The 18782-nt window shown below is 45.3% G+C and overlaps 1 protein-coding gene across 1 annotated transcript in view; it reads left to right on the top strand.

The window, feature by feature from the left end:
* Positions 1 to 17432, top strand: part of DAW1 (dynein assembly factor with WD repeats 1) — a 29553-nt gene extending 12121 nt beyond the window's left edge. Inside the window, exons 5-13 of the mRNA XM_016197718.2 lie at positions 820 to 942; positions 4294 to 4393; positions 7343 to 7450; positions 9206 to 9312; positions 10377 to 10479; positions 11243 to 11357; positions 13953 to 14029; positions 14964 to 15126; positions 17398 to 17432. Coding sequence (XP_016053204.2) covers positions 820 to 942; positions 4294 to 4393; positions 7343 to 7450; positions 9206 to 9312; positions 10377 to 10479; positions 11243 to 11357; positions 13953 to 14029; positions 14964 to 15126; positions 17398 to 17432 — 931 coding nt within the window. The remainder of the gene's footprint in view (positions 1 to 819; positions 943 to 4293; positions 4394 to 7342; positions 7451 to 9205; positions 9313 to 10376; positions 10480 to 11242; positions 11358 to 13952; positions 14030 to 14963; positions 15127 to 17397) is intronic.
* The last annotated feature ends 1350 nt before the right edge of the window (positions 17433 to 18782 follow it).

The following is an 18782-nucleotide window of genomic DNA, read 5'->3' as shown; positions in this document are numbered from 1 at the left end:
CTCCGTAGTAGAATAGTCATGTTAAGGAATCGTTCAGTATTAAACAGATATTTATTGAACACTTACTAGTGTGACAGTCATGTTCCAGGTCCTGGGGATGACGGTGGTGAACCAGGATGGTGGGTAGAAGGACTAGCATGCCCTTCAGAGCATGGGCTGATGAGGGTGCCCTTAAAGCCCCAGGGGGGCCCAGGCTGCTGGCCTCCTGGACAGGCACAGAAGGTTGAGTTTTTCTGCAGATTGCTAGAAGGCCATTTGGGGAAGATTTAGAAAAGTAACTCCAATTTTGGTGAGAAAAATCAATTTGTAAGGACCGTTTGTGAGGCAAGACCCATTAGAAGATGGTTCTATTTGTTTAGGCAAGAGATGGAGGCCGAATGGCCACAGCAGGCATGTACTCGGGGGCTGGGGTAACGGGATTTACTCACAGATTGTGTGTGGGACGCGGGAGGAAGAGAGGAACCAAGGATGATACCAGGAATTCGGGGGCTGACCAACTGGAAGGAAGAATGATGCTATTTATCGAGTTTCCAAAAGTGTTAGTGATTATCATTATTTAATATCATTTTTATTATAAGACTGATTCTTGGCAGGAACACGCTTTATTTTATTTAGTGACTCCTTTTTGGTTTGGGGATAAAATTAGAAAGTTCCTAAGGCAAAAGATTGAGATTCTGCTCCCAATTTAACTGTTTGTTCTGCATGCACAATTTCTACGGCAACAAGCATGACAAAGGGGGTTACGATCTTGCAGGTAAAAAGAGGTCTTACGAACACGCTGCTGTTCTCCCCTGTGATTAACCGGTGTCCCCGTGTCAGCTTTATCACAGGAAGCTACGACCGAACCTGCAAAGTCTGGGACACGGCGTCTGGGGCGGAGCTCCTCACCCTGGACGGCCACAGGAACGTGGTGTACGCCATCGCATTCAACAACCCCTACGGGTAGGACACGTCCGCCCGGCCCTCAGGCCCTGCAGCCCACTGGGCCGCTTCCCCACCCCTCCGTCCGTCTGTCCGGGGCGGGAAGGAGGGAGGCAGGGAGCGAAAGGTTACCGCTGGCCTGATGGATGCTTGGAAAGCCTTCGAAACACCGCTTCCAGTGCGTAAGGGCGTTTGGGGACTGGCGTTGCTGTCCTCAGCGATGTGTGTGAAGTTCAAGTCCCCTGCCCGGGATCACACAACAGTCAAGAGGAGGGCAGGAGCCCGAGCTCGAGGACGGCTGGCTTTGCCCTGGGGGGTGTCTGCCGGGCAGCGCCCCCTGGTGTCTGCAGCACTGGCTGATGCTTCTGGGGCAGGGGGCCTAGACGCTGGTAAAGTGGTTTACTTTGAAGTTCATTGAGAGTCTGAGCAGGTAGAAGAAGTTGCGTGTGGTAGCCTGCTAGTAAGTAACAGCACCAAACGCAGTAGAAGCGTTTTGAGACCGGCCTGCAGTTCCTGGGGTCAGCACACTGCCGGCGTTCCCTGTCTCTGCTGGGCCTGCCGCTGGTACCCAGGCCCCCGAGCGCTTGGCCTCGCCCCCGCGGGCTAGGTCCCAAGCGCATGGAGAGTCGGTGGTCTTGGTCCGTGAGCCTGCTTATGTTGGTTGCGTTTTCAGTTGTAATGATCTCATTTAATTAAATTTTGCTTATAACTGATGAAATATGAGTGTGAAAATGAAGCTGTTGTTTTCTGTGAAGACCTAGAAAAGGTGACTAATTTGAAAAAACTTAATATTTGAAAAAAACTGTAGATGAGATCAATGTAAAAATTGGAAAACACATTGTAAAAAATTGAAAAGAATCTGTGCTGAGATTGTTCTGCAAGTATTTTTAAGTCTAAGTTCTCATTCCATTTTTTAATTTTTAATTTTTATTTTTTTTATTTTTAAAAAAATATATCCTTATTGATTTCAGAGAGAGGAAAGGAGAGGGAGAGAGAGAGAGAGAGATAGAAACATCAATGATGAGAGAGTCATTGATCGAGCCCGCAACCCGGGCATGTGCCTTGACTGGGAATCGAACCCCGATCGCCTGGATCCTAGGTTGATGCTCAACCGCTGAACCACGCCCCGCTGGGCCTCATTCCATTTTTTTAAAATTGGAAATTTTGGAGGTTGGATATGGTTTATCCAAGGCAGATAATGAACTGGATGATTAGCTGACTGGTAAGTAAAGTAAAGGCCTTTGTCTCTTATCAAAAGATTGACAAACGAATGTGTATCTGTACATATTTAAGTAAAAATTTAGACATGTATCTTTTTTTTCCCCAGGATTGCCTGCTTTGACTGAATTTTCCCATTAACCAAACTATGGCCCTTTATTATAGCGCTAAGATGACTAGAGCGAAAGTCAGTGGTTTAAAAGCTGAGAGAAGGCCATTGTGATTCCTCCCTGGTAGAGTCTTTGAGGGCGACCTGAGGGTAACACAGGAGCATGAAAAGTGGAAGCTAGAAGGAGCGGCGAGGACACCCTGGCCGAGGGTCTTGGGCAGCTCAGGGTTTTGGGCAGGGCCTTGCCGGGCATGCTCAGTGGCCCGCTCCCCAGTGAGCATCTCACGCTGAGGAGCAGAAGTGGGTGAGGTAGGAGCTTGCTGTGCAGCTTGGACGCTGTTCTGGAGGCCTGAGCTGCTATGAAAGGTTTGTGCCCTTTCAAAGGGTTGCTCTGGCAGAAGGAAGGGATCAGAGGGCGTGGGGTTTGGAGAAATGGGGGAAAAACAGGAGGCAAGGAGATTAGCTGGGAAGCAGATAAAATGACACATTCATGAGACAATGGAAGCTCGGTCCAGAATAGTGGCAGAGGCAATACAAGGTATTTTATAAAAATTTGCTGCACTAGAGTAAGAATTTTATACCACGGATATGATAAGCTTGACATCTAGTTGGCTAATGTAATAGTTTCTAGACATGCTAATTGTGATGGCACAATCAGACGTCATCGGTACATTAAAATGATTAAACATGCCAATTAAACTACAGAAAATTTAACTTTGATGTACGCATTTTTAAATCGTAGGGTATGATAATTTTTATAATACCTTATTACACCAGCCTGTGGGAGGGAAGGATTTTATTAAAATTATAAATGACACTGTTTTACTTCTAGTGTAATTCACACTTTCAATTGCAATGTTATTTAAAGGCTTTTGAAAGTGTATTTTCTATCACACGCTATCCTTTCATAGTCTACTTGACAGAAGTGATATTTGGGGATGTCTGTCTGAGAACAGAGTGTTTGTTTGAGGATGGAGGGGGAGATGCCCTCCCCATTTTTTGGCTCTTCTGTTGGATTCTACCAAGAGTCCCTGGTGAAAAGGCACTTGCCCCCCTCCTAGTTAGCCTAGTCTCACATCCCCTGTGGGCTGGACCAGTGCTTCTCACTGCACTTTGGGGTGTTGGGGTTTCAGCAAAATGGGTTCAAGACAGTTGACTAAGAGAGTAAGGGGGGTGTTTGTGTTTGTGTGTATGTGTGTGTAGGAGCATGTGCGTGAGAGAGAGAGAGATGAACTTCAACCAGCTTAGTGTTGATCTGTTTCATATACGAGGTCAGGAGTAAGCTTTGATTGAATCAAGTAATTTAAAAAGCATTGGAATTAGTAATGTCTTTGCTAACGTGGTGCCCTGTGGGTGTAGGAACAGAACGTGCTAGAACGGAAACCGGTCAAGAGCCAACAGCAGCTGGAGGCCTTTGGGTGTTGACCGGAGGCAGCCCCGCTGCGCTGGGCACATGGGAAGCCTCTCGCTTGAAAGGGACTGAGGTCCTGGTGCCATCTCCTCTCTGACTCTCGCTCTCGTTGAAAGTCCCTGCAACTGGAACTGCAGGGTCATCATTTCCCGGAGACGCTCGCTGTCTCACTCCTTGAAACCTTACCTGGACACACGGTGAACCGGGTTTATATTTTACCATGGTTCTTTCAAATCCAGTGCTGTCCCCTTTAGGAGACCTGCTAACAGAATGTTTCTATGTTTATACAACTTATTATACGTTATTAATTTTCATTTGTTATTTGTTAGTAATTTTCTGAAGGAAACCTTCTGCCGGATTCATTGTACTAATTTAAAAAGCATTTTTAATCCCAAAGATATACCTTTAATGCAAAATATTTAAAATTAAACATACAAACTAATGCCATTAAAAAAATGAGACCTTTATTTTGTTACCCAGGAAGCAAATATAAGATTGCTTCTTGCTTTAAAAGGGAAGTAAATTCCCGAGCAGACAGAGATGCCTGTCCTAATGTCTTTCCTTAATTCAGTGTGTCGCATACTGCGGTTGAACCGGATTTCAAAATCCACATCTTTTTTTTTTTTAATCTTAGTGACAAAATTGCCACGGGGTCCTTCGATAAGACTTGCAAACTGTGGAGTGTAGAAACGGGAAAGTGCTACCACACCTTTAGGGGGCACACAGCAGAAATAGTGAGTAAATTTATTTTCTTATTGTTTTATGTGGCGGTTCTTTTGTTGTGTTTTATCTTTTCCTTTTCTATATATATCATGTAAAATATTTAGGCTGATTATTTGCTGGATACCATTAGAACTCAAATTTGCATAGGCTTCATTTTTTTTAGAGCAGTTTTAGGTTCCTAGCAAAACGGAGAGGAAGGTAGAGAGATTCCTCATATTCTCCCTGCCCCCTTCCCACCCCACCCCCACGCGAAGAGCCTGTCCCATTATCTTGTGCATCTTGCACAAGAACCTGCATTTCTTACAAACGACGAATCTGCACTGGCATATCATTGCTGTCTCTTTTTAGGATTCCATTATAAAACTGGGGGCTCTATTTTTATAATTAACTTTAAAATTCTATCCAGTATTTTTATTCTCTATATATGGTGGTGTTGACATAATTTACAAACCACTCTGGTTTTAGTATCTTGCAGACACCTGCATTGACCAAGTAGACACCCAATACAGGAAGCAGAGGAGCACAGCAGCCAAACTGGCTTTTTCTCTTTCATTCCTATTTCCCTAAAGAACTGAGTTGGTGAGGGTGGATGAAGCTCTTATGAAAGTTTTAAAATAACTTTCTATACCCTGTAAAATACTTAGGATGATTATTTTCTGGATATCCTTAGAACTAAAATTTACATAAATAGTGTGATACTTTAAATAGCTTTCACTGTTGGGAGGCCCTTGCCCTTGGCCACTTCTGTGATACATCTTATGACAATTAGTGAGATAATTGGCACCCTGAGGAGCAAGTGGTAGCATTTAAAAATAAACTGGGTGCTTATTTTAGGAGTAAAATGTATTTATGTTCATCCTTACAATTCATGGTCTGTTCATCCAACAGGAGCTCATATATGCTCAAGACACTGAGGATATTGCTGTACAAAATTATAACTGACCCTTTAATGGCATTCAGCATGCATGAAGCACGGTCCTAAGCCCCTCATGTATGTGTATATCAGCGAGGTTGTGCCTCATAACAACCCTAAGAGTGAGGTATTTCCCCATTTTGCAGTTGAGGTTACTGAGGCATAGAGAGTTTATGTACCTTGCCCAAAGTCATAAGAAAGACATAATCTTTATTATCATAATGTGGCCATGTCTCTGCACTCCCTTGGAATTTTGAAAAGGTTTTCTTTATATATAGTTCCTAGGAAGACATTTATGGTCAACACCAATCCAATACTTATTTAAGAAGTATTGACTGTGTGTGAACCCTGGCCTGTGTGCTTGGGGCACCAACTAGAATTGGACCTAGCTCTTGACCTTCAGGGATTTTGCAGTTTAGTAGAGGGAGCAGAGGCGTCAATGACTAAGTTCAAAGACATAGTGTAGGTGTCTGAGCATCGAGGCCAGGGAGGGAGACATGGATGTGTGAGTCACTGGCATTCCAGTGGCTGGAGGAACCATCAGAGAATTGAAATTTCTCAAAGGAAAAGTAGAGCATGGCGAGAGGACTGATGGAAGCTTCAGAGGGTGAAGAAGAGAGACTGCCAAAGATATGAAAGAAGAGATAAGTGAGAGAAGAAAAGCAGAGAGCTGGCAAGAAGGAAGGAAACCTCGAGGCCCTCGGGGGGCTAAGTGGAGCGAGCGCTCACACCTCTCGGATTGGACACTAGCCTGAGTGGTTGAGTAGAAGCGTGGGAGACGGGCTAACTATCTGAGTGATGGTGGATTATTTTTGCAAGGAAATTAGTGTGAAGGGAAAAGACGGTAGTTAAGGGGTACATAGGGTCAAGGAAGAGCTGCTTTTATGTGGGAAAAGCCCGAGACTATTTAGGCCCCTGGGCGGGACCTAGTCTAGAGGAAAGGAAAGCTGATGGGCACCTGTCCCGGGAGTTCAGGGCCAAAGGCCGTGTCTTCAATGGGTAAAGGGGTCCCTTTGAGTCTGAGACTGAAGAAAAGGGAGGCTCAGCGAGGACAGTCCACCTGATAGGTGAGTTTTCCCGGGGAAGCAGTGCGAGGCCAGGCTATCAGCTAAGGGGGGGTGGGCACCCGAGTGGGCGCAAGAATGGACAGGGGGAGACTGCGTTGAGCTGGAGGCACGTTAGACAAGGTTAGGGAAAGGTGCCGAGGACGCCGCTGAGGACACGGCATGGGTGAGCCACAGCAGCAGCCTGTGACACTTTCTACGCTGCTTTTGCTGAGCCATGAGGTAGGGGGGCAAATGAGTGGGTAAAATTCCAGCTTGATACAAGTCGTTAGGAGTTTCGTGGGCAGTGCAGCTGCAAGACAGGGACCAAGAGTGCTGAGGATGCTGGCGGGGTGATGCTTCCAGGGAGCCAGGTGAATGGCCGATGATGGACCAGGAGCAAAGGGAGGGGTCTTGCTGGGGTGGAAGGTATCCTGGTTGGGGGGCAGTGTGGTAAGGAAGAGTGAAGCCGAAGTACTGGGAAACTGTAACCAGAGACTGGTGTATTGGTAGCGACCCTTCTAGAGAGATGGTGTCCAGGTCCAGGCTGTGGCCATGGGACTGACAATGAAAAGGAGCCCGGGGCAGGGTCCGGAGGTATTGGATGGGTGGCCCACACCAAGGCCATCTGGGACTTGGGATTGACACTGAGCAGGCAGCCAAAGCCCTCGGTGGGTGAAGGGATGTCGCTGAAAGAACTGATGAGAGCAACAGGGAGCCACGTAGCGTGCACCTGGGCAGCGGCGGGTCGGCTCTGGTCCGCCTGTGGTCTGGGGGGCGAAGGCAGCCGGGGCCCCGCACGGGCTCGGCGCCGCCCTCTCGAGAGGGGGCTGTTCAGGATTCCACCTGTAGTTGCAGGCTGCTCACGGTTGGTATGTTGCTGAGTATTTGTACAAAGAGTTAGGCCGAGTCTGCTAAGGCAATGCATCTTGGAGCTTTGCTGTATAAAATTAAAAATTTTAAACGCTACATTGCTAAAATCTTTTTCATTTCCTATAATCCAGGTGTGTTTATCTTTCAACCCTCAAAGCACATTGGTGGCCACGGGAAGTATGGACACAGTGGCCAAGCTGTGGGACATTCAGAATGGAGAGGAAGTATCCACGTTAACCGTACGCTAACAATGTTAATAATACCTTCAAGCGTTTTCCGTTTCCATCAGCCAATCCCAGGGGAGCCTATTGTTTGTATTTGTTTGTGTTTGTATTTTTATTTGTATTACAAAATTGGCTCTAAGTTATACAGTGATTTTTAGACTGGAGTGAGAGGGTGTTCCCGTTGGTTTTGCTGACTGTCCACAAAGACGTGGCTGGACATGCTGAGGAAGCGAGATGAAGCCGGATTTATTTTGATTCGCTTCCACCTATAAGCCACGCCTATTACACCTTAAAAACTATGGTCATCTGTATGGCTAAAAGCAAAATAGGTGGAGGCTGGCACTTTTAGAAAGAGGCAGAACTGGGGATCCTGGCCAGAAAATTCCTCTACCCTCCAGCCTCTGTATTACAAAGTCTGAAATGACAAGAGGCAAGTGGCAGGAGGGAGCAGGCCAAAGGGCCCTCGCCGAGTGAATGCTGGTGGGGTGTCTCCACAGGGGCCCCTGTCTGTCACCACCACAAATCTAGCACCTTGTGGTGGTGACCTATTACCCTCCCCTCCCCTCCCCTCCCCTCCCCTCCCCTCCCCTCCCCTCCCCTCCCCTCCCCTCCCCTCCCCTCCCCTCCCCTCCCCTCCCCTCCCCTCCCCTCCCCTCCCCTCCCCTCCCCTCCCCTCCCCTCCCCCCCCCTCCCCTCCCCTCCCCTCCCACTACCCAACAAAAATAGGACAGTTCTCTGTGGCAATCAGTAGGAACAACTGGATAGGAAATCTAGTTTTCTTTCTTACCTTTCAAATTATAAATGAGTTAAAAAAAATAGTATCTCTTTCCTAGGAGAGCTTTTCCTAAAAAAGTTAAAAAAAAATGGACTTAAGAGAGAAAAAAGCACTGTTTTTAACCATCACCCAGGGGCTTTCTCTCTTATCTCGAAGGGCCTAGCATTATTAATAGAAGTGCTTTTCTTCTGGTCGTCACTCTTGTCATTTCTGCGTCTCTGCCTCTCCACTACCTCTGCCTCCAGACCAGTCGAAAGGCTAAGCCCTGCTCCGCACGCCTGTCTCCTGCCAGAGAATACGTGTGTTTTGTGTGTTCAGAATTTTAATGTTCAGCTACATTTAATTTTTGTCATTTGGAATGAACCAGAAATTTAATTTGCAAGTGAATTTTTGCATTGTTTTAAAAGGTAATTGTGTGAAGGAACTAAAATAATTAGGGACACCAGGGATCTTCTCCCAGCAGAACCTCCCAGCAGAACCTACTGCAGAGAAATGCTTTTCTAGTTGTCTCGGTTTGAGTCATGGGCCCTAGACTGTCACCAGGTGAAAGTCAGGCCCAAGGCCAGATACTTATTAATCGGTTCATGTTAATTAGCATAAGAATTTCTTTTTTCAAAGTTATTGAGAACTTTTTTCATCACCCATAAAACATACAGCCCTCTGATGTCCCCAAACATATCCTCTCCCTTTAAAAAACAAACAAACAAACAAACAAACAAACAGCCTTATTGAGTTGGAATGGACTTGAGGTAAGCGTATGTCCACTCAAATAAACATACAAAATTGTGCAGTTGGCCCCGAAATCTGGCTTTCGAACATTTCCATCACCTCATGCGCATTTGCACTCAGCCCCATTCCTACTCCAGCCCCACTGATGGGCCCCGCTCTGGGTACAGCTTCGCCTTTCCGGGCATTTTCTTCCAGGCGCCGATATTGTGCACGTGCAGCACTTGTTTTATGTGAAAGTGCACGTGAAGGTACCTGCTCTCTTTCAGGGACACTCAGCCGAAATCATCTCCTTGTCCTTCAACACCTCAGGAGACAGAATCATCACGGGGTCTTTCGATCACACAGCTGTGGTGTGGGACGTGGAGGCTGGAAGGTAGTCCATCTATTTATTTATTTAAAAATTTCTATTTATTGCTTTTCTTTTTTGAGAGGGCGAGAAGCATGGATCTGTTGTCCCAGTTACTTAAGCATTCATCTGTTGGTTCCTGCACGTGCCCTGGTTGAACCCACAACCCTGGCGCACCCGGCAGCGCTCCAACCAGCTGAGCTACCCGGTCGGGGCTGGTGTTCTTCATTTTTAAGAACCTTTCAGTCTGGATCAGAACACAGATCTTTGTAATTTATTAGTTTCATCTGGAAGGTATTGACTGTGCTCTGGACTCCGTAAGAATGAGGCACAGTTCTGTATTTCATTCATTCACAATAGTTCCGATCCACACACAAAAAATTATGTGATTTCTCAGAATTCTGAGCAAAGAACGCCAATTAGCAACATAAAAGGGGCATGTTAGCAATAGCCTGGTTATATAGCTACTGTTTATCCTCTGTGCTAGTAATCAAGTTTCCATGGCTTGTCATCACGGCGGGCATGGATATCCTGAGCAAATAAAACCACGGCTAATTTCCCAAATTTAATTTAGTCCGAGAACTTCAATTTCCTTCCTAATTATTTTTGGGTCTAGTTGCTAAGAAGTTAACGAAATTAGCCTATCTGTGTTGTAAAACTCCGCCCTTGGACTTGTCTGCGTTTTGTTAAGAGGGTTAATTATCAGGGGTACCGATCAGGATGTCGGCAACAAATGAGGGGGCAGGAGGGCCCTGCAGACACCGGCATGTTGTTTTTAACTACTAGGGGTTCACTTATCTGCTGTGGGAATAATTCCAGAACTTCAATCTACCTTCCCTTTCTACCCCTGTCTCTCCAAACTGTTACCTTCAGTGATGTTATTTTTGGGTGTTTAAAATTTAAGTATATTTCTGTTGAAATGAAATGAATAGTTGACTCTTTTTGAGCTACCGCGAAGCCAGCTTTGTTTTGTCATCAAAGACATTATTTTGTAAAAACTAGAATTTATCCGCTGACACCATTGGGGTCGCCGTCACTCATCCTGCACGTACGCTGACCGAAGGCATCTTTGCATCATTTCCGATTTGCAGGAAGGTGTGCACCCTAATTGGGCACTGCGCCGAGATCAGCAGTGCCTTGTTCAGCTGGGATTGCTCTATGATACTGACTGGCTCCATGGACAAAACCTGCATGGTGAGCTCACGAAATGCCTTTTCGCTGCAGCAGATATTCAGTGCGACATTATCAGATTTCAAAGATGCTGTAAAATTAAGATATTTATAAATAATAATTGGTCATTTTTTAATTTCAAGTTTTTGATCCCTCAAGTTGAAAGGAATTATGATGTAGTAAAATAATTTTAATTGATTTGAATATATTAAGAGATATTATTTTTAAAAGGTGCATTATTTTTGTTTAATGCCCCTAGTCATTTATTAAACATTGATTAAAGTGAAGTTCCAGACAGTGTCTCCCTGCCTTTAAGTTTCTGTTACTAAGAGCTTATGCTCTGGAACCATTCTTTGATCATATGTCAAATGTATTATTATCTTAATGAGCTTTTCATTTCCTGGCACTGTAGTTCTAGATCAAGCTCCCCGTCATTTGACGACCTGCTTATGAAAAGTGGACACTTCCACTCCAATGAGTGAAGCGAGCACTTCTGAGTTTTTTCCTAATGTAGCCTCACGTTTGCACCGCCCATTCTAAATGTCTGTCTTGGGTCTCCTTTGCGTCCCAAGTGTGTCTTCTTAGCTGGTTGGCTGTGGTCTCTTGTCAGAATCAAGGTATAATGAACAGAGCATGTGAAAATTATACCTATGATTTTGGCATAGTTATTGAACCAGCCGTAAGGACGTCATAAAGATTGCTGCTGGCCATCGCTGCATTTTAGACAAGAAGTCATAGTCGTCTTCTTCTACTCCCTCTTCTTCATTTTTAAAAAAAATAATCGCAGCTGTGGGATGCTACGACTGGAAAATGTATGGCAACCTTAACAGGCCATGATGATGAAATTCTGGACTGCTGCTTTGACTACGCCGGAAAGCTGATCGCCACTGCCTCAGCCGATGGTAGGTGGCCTGGTCTTACGCTCGACTTGCGGAGGGGTTTCTGGTTCGTCTGATGGGGGCGTGTGGGGCTACACGGCCGGTCATCCCCGAGAGCCAGCTGCTAGGAAGCGCGCCTGCCTCACCCCGGCTGTGGCTGTGCGTTCCCTTACCGCGTCTGTATCATAGTCTCCGTAACCGCACAGGATGCTGTGCGATACCTGCGCCACCTCCTTGACAGCCACGCATGACTTTAGACTAGGTCTCCATCGTCTCCTTGACAGTGCTGTATAATGGCATATTCTGGGTCATCTCCCTGGTGCTTATGGGTTACGCTACACAGTGTCAGCCTCATCAACTTGACCACTGTCGATGGCTCTGCAACAAACCTGCCTTATCTCCTTTATGACACATGTGCTGCTCCACCGTGTCGAGCAGATCTTCGTGATGAGCACCTGTGATGCCCTGCTGGACACATGTTCCCAGTTACCACCTGTGATTCTACACCATGTGTTTCTCATTGATGATCACGGGCTGGTGCTACACTACGTCCTCAGTTTCACAAGGACCACATGTGATGCCACAGTCCATCTATGCCGTTGTCCTCTTGACCACACACGCCATTACAATATTATTTTGTTGGTGATTTATTTTAACTACCTAGTTTTTATTTCATCACTGTCTCCCTTTTAAAATTACATTTGCAGAGGTGTTCTCTTACTAGGACTTTTCAAAGGTAATTCTTTGATCATACATACAAGTTGTTTTTATATCCTGGACTATAAACCCTCTGAATCTGGGCAATTTTGTTTTTTTAAGTAACCACTTCTCTATTTTCTCATGGATGTTGGCTTTTAAAAGTCATCTCTCAACTGTTATTAATCTGACCTTTTCATTATAAATGTCATTCTCAATATCAAACTGCATTCAATATATATAGGTGAAATACCTACTTTGTGCCAGGACTTGTTTCAGGATCAGAGGGTATATCAGTGAAAAGAGACAGAAATCCCTGCCCTCGGGAGCAGGCGACAATGACCAATGCCATGCGAATATTTTATGTGGAATGTTAGATTATACAGGATGGTAGGAGCTGGTCAGCGCTGTGGGGGCCAGGAAGCAAGCAGGGTTGGGGGATCAGGACATGAAGGGATGGTTGAGAGTAAAATACAAGTTCACCTCTTCCAGTTGTGTTTTTTTCTACGATCTGCTATCCCCCCAGCAGTGATTCTATTCTTTCCTTGTTTGATGAGAAATTTCTTCAAAAGACTCTCTTTTTTTTTCTCTCTTTGCTTTTGGTGTGCTTTGCAAACCTCTTCTTATTCTGTGCTTCCTGAGAAGTATTGATGTGTAGACCAATCTTCTTTATTTATCTCTGGTCTTTGCTCTTCATTTCCTTCTTACTGTTGAGTCGGTCAACACAGCGAGTGACCTGTGCAGCTACATCTGCTCCTGTATATTACCGTTTCCTTCCTCATTGGAATTACTCTCAAGGCTTAATTTTTTTGTCTTATTTATATTTCTATCTTTTTTAAAAAAATTACAGCTTTAGACTTATTTCTGTGTTTTCTGAAGATTAAAAATGATTTTTTGTGTTCATTTGTAGTATTACTCTATGCAGGATGCTCCCCTTCATGTTATTAACAAACTCTTAACACAAGTTGGTCACTTTCCTTTAAGGCTTTTGAAATGTCCCACTAAGTAGCAAGTTTTATATTTTTAATTATATTAATTCTAAAATAGCAGTTTTTATCATTTGGTCTACTTCCTCCGGAGTTGACATTGTCAGAAAGTAAGTAAAAATGTTAAGATATTTTTCTTTTCTCTGAATGAAAATTAAGTGAACAAAACACCCTATCCTTGCCAATTTTACTCTATGTAATGCTGTAATTTGCAAAAAGAAAGCACCCTTCACCTGAACTGACAAATATTAACTTTTTTTCTGACAACTGCATTACTGCTGTTTTTCTCTTCTATGCTTATTTATCTATTTTTTTTTTTAATTCTAAAGAAACATATACTTTTTCTTCCATTTACCCATCCATCCTTCATCCGTCCATCCGCCCATCCATCCATCCATCCATCCATCCATCCATCCACCTACATCTATTTTTTGAGTGGCACTTCTGGGCACTGGGGATAAACAGGGAGCAAACCGTTCATCCTTTGTCTCTCTCTGTTTGGAAGGGTTCCCTCCTGCCTGTTCTCTGTGCATTGAGGGGTGGCCCCTGTTACTTCTTAGGGTGGCCGCTCGCACCTTCTGTAGCCTTAGACTCGTATTTGGTGCATGATGCTAGGCTTTCTGCTTATTGCATCCCCAACTTCTCAAGACTTGTTTTCTTCCCTCTTTTTCCCTTTAAAATCTCTTTTTCATTCTGAATTGCTGCCCCTCCTTTCCTACCTTGGAACCCGTTATCTCTGGCGAAAGCTCGGGGCCAGAGAGGCCCCCCACACACCCTTGTACCCACCGCGGGACCAGCGGCTGGCCCTCACCCCGAAGACAAACCTCGCGGAGAGCCGTGTGACAGAGCGATAGATGTTTAGATCATTCGAGGCATGTGGTTCGAAGTTCTGTATTTCAGATGAATTTGTATGTCTATCCCTGCTCCTCTCAAAAAGGAACAGCTAGAGTTTTCAGCGCAGCCACGAGAAAATGCATCACCAAGTTGGAAGGCCATGAAGGTGAGATTTCAAAGGTGAGCTGCTTTCTCATTTGGAGCAATTTATTTACTTAAAAAAAATTGCGTGTTTAGTGTGAGTATTGGCACTAAGCTACTTAAGATTTTCCAATTACCTCATTCTTTCTAGAAGTCAGTTACCTAAAGACGTTATTTTTAAGTGCGTCCTGAAACTTAGTGTAATAAGTGATTTCTAAAAATTTCAAAAACTATAAAAGTGTTCTCAGCCATCAGCAAAAGACTTAGTTAGCTGAAAATACTTATTAAACCCATGAAAGAAGCTTATGAAGTGCTTTTCCTGGTTCTAGTAGACACCCAAGGTTATATTGTGCAATTAAAGTAAGTATCAAGTATTCTGTAAATTAGGTGCAGTTGAGGAAGTAATTCATGGAAATATTTAGCACCCAACAAAGTTTAAAATGACCCATTTTGCAACTCGAAGGCTGTAGCTTAGAATTTTGTATAAACTCCTCCCAAAAGCTTATTCACAGAGCAGGGCCATCCGGTCAGTGACCTGAGGTTTCGATGTGCCCTCAGAAAGTTTGAGAGAAGGCTGGGACTTGGTGACTCTCACCACCTAGCTCAGCCCAGTTCCTTGACCTCATAGCTGAGGTCAGGTTTACTCCTTCCTTGTAAAATATCAGGTCTCTGATGGTTTCAAGTCTCTGAAGGCTCCACCTGGGTGGGGAATATTCAGAATATAAGACGCTTTGGTCTTTGTCCTTAGAATTGTGAGGGGGTGGGGCAGGCAATTAAGCGCTTCTGTCTAGATTTTAATGGGCTTGCATTTATCCCTGCAATATCTGCCCCACCATGAGGGAACTGTTCTGTGTAAGAATAAATACCAGCTGGGAAGGTGACATGTGCTTAGTAATGTCCCCTTTGTGCGGATTAAAAATACGTTGGGAATCATCACGCAAACCTGTCATGGATTTTTCTGCCCCTTTTGTAGATTTCGTTCAACCCCCAAGGGAACCGTCTTCTAACGGGCAGCTCTGACAAAACAGCCAGGATCTGGGATGCTCAGACCGGCCAGTGCCTCCAGGTGCTCGAGGGGCACACGGACGAAATCTTCTCCTGCGCCTTCAACTACAAGGGCAACATCATCATCACAGGTGGGGAGGGAGAAACGCCACAGCTTGCCTTTCCTTTAAAATGGGCTGGCAGAGGCCCTCGGCTGAATGCCAGCAGGGGCCCCCTCCATGCCCTTCCTCTCTTCCGGGGTCCCTGGCCCAGTTTGAAGGGGGCCCTAAATCCATTATTTCACTTTAGTTGCGTCATGGAACCACAGGAATGAGCTCTGCCACTCACTGTGAGGCCTGTGAATTTGAATTTTAGTTGCTCTGGACAAAGTAAGACTTGTGAGCCTACCTTGTTGGCTTCTACATTTCCCCGGGCAGCGTCCCCCGAATGCTTAATACCCAGTTGGCGTCAGTTAGGTGCTAGTAACTAAAACGAGTCAGGACCCGGGTTCTCCACAGTCAGATTGTAGCTCACTAGAGATCTATTCTTTGAGCTAAGTTGTTTTTTTCCTGGATGTGCCCTGCTAACATACAAATATTTGGGGGAAGAGAAGAGATATTGAGCATTTTTCAACCATTAACAATTTATTGTGAATTCACCATATTGGCAATATTTTGTAAGAACTGGATTGAGGATGAAATAATTCAGATTGTGGAAAGGAGAGGAATGTGACAAGAATTTGGTACGATGTCAGTGCGGTGCTCCTGGAGGAGGCTTGGCAGGGTGGGTGCTGTGACAACGTGGGGGCAGGGATGCCCTGAGAGGGCACAAAGACCCAATATGTCGAACTCTCAGTGATTCCCACCGTGTTGAGTAAATTTTAAAGTTGCTTAACTGTCTAATAAGTTCAATGTCACATACGCAGGGGTGGCTTTGTATGTTGGCTGCTTTGTAGTCATATAACTTCAGGACTATAAATAATCTCCCCTTTTGCCCTAAAAAACCCCCTCTGCCTTCTGCTTAATTATGGATAAGCTTTAAAATTACAGATGACTTTCTGTGGGTTTATGATTTCTAAGTGTCACTCCTAAGAGAGTACCATTAGAAGCCATCTATTTTGTTGTGGACAGCATGTCAAATCCTTTCCCATGACAAGGGCAGAGGTGGGGCTGTGATGAAAGACACGGATGCTCTGCAGGGACCGGCTGCCGAGCCGGGAAGAGGGAGGCGGCTGGGCTGGCAGAGGACCCACGGCTCCTGGTCGAGGGGCTTCATGCGAGGCCAGGTCCACATACCTCCTCCCTCAGCCAGTTTTCACAAAGAGCCTGGACAGCTTAGGGGAGGAATATTTATTGTCTGTGCCTTGTTTTAGTGCTGGCACTTAGATTCCTGAGCTCTTTTAAAGATGTTCTTGATTTATTTAGTGTGACCCAAAGCACCAAGGCCCCCTGGACGACAGAGCTTGTTGGCACAGGGTTGACACACTTGTCTTGCCAACAGCGGAGCCATCCCTTTGAATTGATCCGCCCGATTTTCTTGGCCGAGCCCAGTGTCCACCATGCATTTTTTAGTGAACTGCCTGAGGTCAGGCTTAGAATCACAAACTGGAAGAGAATTGGCCAGAACCATCATTACATTTTTAAAACATAAGGTGCTTTTGGCGGAACGTGCAGTTTTCACAGGCTTTGCCAATCCAAGTGGCCCCACAGCTCTATCCATGGGATGCGCCTGGCCATCGAAGAAAACCACACCAGGACTGTCGTTTCCATAGGCGGGATGTGGAAGGTGACCCTGGGCGGGGGGGACCGCAAGGCTGCTTTGGCAGAGTGTCTGCCGGAGTGGGGAGTGTAGGAAGGAGGCAAATTGTGTATGTTGACCGATGTGAGAAGCGCCCATTGACACTTTGGTCTGCTCTAAAGTGGAGTGCACTGTCTTATATGCTCACACCCAAACCCAGGAGTGTTCGAGTTCATTCTATCTCTACCTGGTGGTGATGTTTGAGGGGAGGGCAGATGGAATTGCAAAGGGGTGTGGCCAACGTGGGGCAGTCTCAGGCCCTCTCCCATTGTAACATGCCATGAACCTTGCCGGTGTGAGTAGGATGTGAACTTGCATAATTTAGGACTTGTGGAATCATGCAAGAAAGAGAGAGAGAGAGAGAGAGATTCTCAGTCCAGAAATACCTGAGCTGAGCATCTCAGGGGAGAGAGAGAGAGAGAGAGAGAGAGAGAGAGAGAGAGAGATTCTCAGTCCAGAAATACCTGAGCTGAGCACCTCGGGCTTGGCAGCTGGACACTGAGAAACTAGCAGCACGTTTAGCCCACTGGTAATGGACAGAGACCCAGAAAATGTCCACTTGTAAAGAGAGAGAGTGAAGTGAATAAAATAAAGAAGAAATGACTTGGTGAAATTTGTCTTCCTAGGCAGCAAGGACAATTCCTGCAGGATATGGCGCTGACCGCAGGAGGCCGCCGCGCTTGCTGGCCGTGGGGCAGGAGCCAGCCTCACCGGTGGCCCGCAAGCTGTTCCCACGATATTCCACGTTTTCTCTTTTCCCACGAGTCAGCTACTCATGCACTGTCTTTTGCGTCACAGACACGACATTTAAAACCAATGAGCTTATATCGTCTCTTGATGTTATTTGATGGAGATGACAGGAAACAGCCTACTGTTTGGAAAATGCCACTAGTTATTTCAATTTTGTTTTATTTTTAAGAGCACCATGACCCTGATAACTGAAACCAGAGAATTTAACAACGTATCTCCTAGACCCTACTGTGAAGGCTGTTAGTTTAATAAAATTTTTGGAGAAATTCTTTGTGAATTGTACATAGATGTTTACCGCATGTTTTTAGGGGGTTGTGTATGTTACAAATGTTAGCAGAAGTTTTATTAGTTATTTTACCTTCTTCAGGGAATTTTGGAATAGAAGGCTGCTCTTTCTTCCTTCCTTCACATCCAAGAATCCCCCTGAGCCCCCAAAAAGTTGAGGCCCTACACTAAACAAAATTAAGGCAGCATATAGGGAAAATAAAATGGATCTCGTTTCATGGCAAGTATATTCTGGATTCATAGTGGGCTGAGGAACATGTGGGCAGGTTAACTCACAAGGAAAAGTTAAGCAGAATAGACGTTCAGACCATTGAATGAAGAAATCTGTGTGGAAGACAACTGAGGTACCAGGGAAACGAGTCAAACACCAACCCGACTTCGGCTGAAACACTGAACAATGTTTTATAAAGGCTATTTTATGTCAAAGTGTCACAATTCCTATTGCAAGTTAATGTTAGAAGAAAAGACACAAGTCAAAACCAGTGATGCCTGAATCCAGAGCAAGAGAATCTTGTAGAATTATTTTCTTAGTACTAACAACAGCAGTCACTGTGGCTTAACGGGCGCCAGACGTCGCCCAGCCACCTGTGTGGGCCATCGCATTGCACCTCCCAGCAGGTGACAGGCCTGACGCAACACGAGGAAGGTGAGTCACAGCGACGGTCAGCCCTTTGCCAAGGATGCCCAGGCGTCAGCAAGTGGAGCTGGACTCGGAGACCGAGCTCCCTAGCGCTGTGTTCTTGGGCGAGCAAGGGGTGGCTATGGGAGGAGTGTCGGACCCGTGAGCAGGAAGGTTTGGGGTGAAGATTGCCTTTCAGATCGTCTGTGAATGTCCAACCTTCGAGAAGGAAAAATAAAAACAACACAAAATAAACAAAATTTCCATGTGGCTGCTGGAAGGAAGAGGTTCAGAGATGGTGAAGACAAGGAGAGCCTGGGTTAGAGAAAACTAGATAAAAAGCTTGCTACTCCTTTT

The sequence above is a fragment of the Miniopterus natalensis genome, chromosome 8, assembly GCF_054644295.1.
Source record: "Miniopterus natalensis isolate mMinNat1 chromosome 8, mMinNat1.hap1, whole genome shotgun sequence".
Lineage (NCBI taxonomy): Eukaryota > Metazoa > Chordata > Mammalia > Chiroptera > Miniopteridae > Miniopterus > Miniopterus natalensis.
Note: the sequence above shows the minus strand (reverse complement) of the source record. Positions and strands in the feature narration are given on the sequence as shown.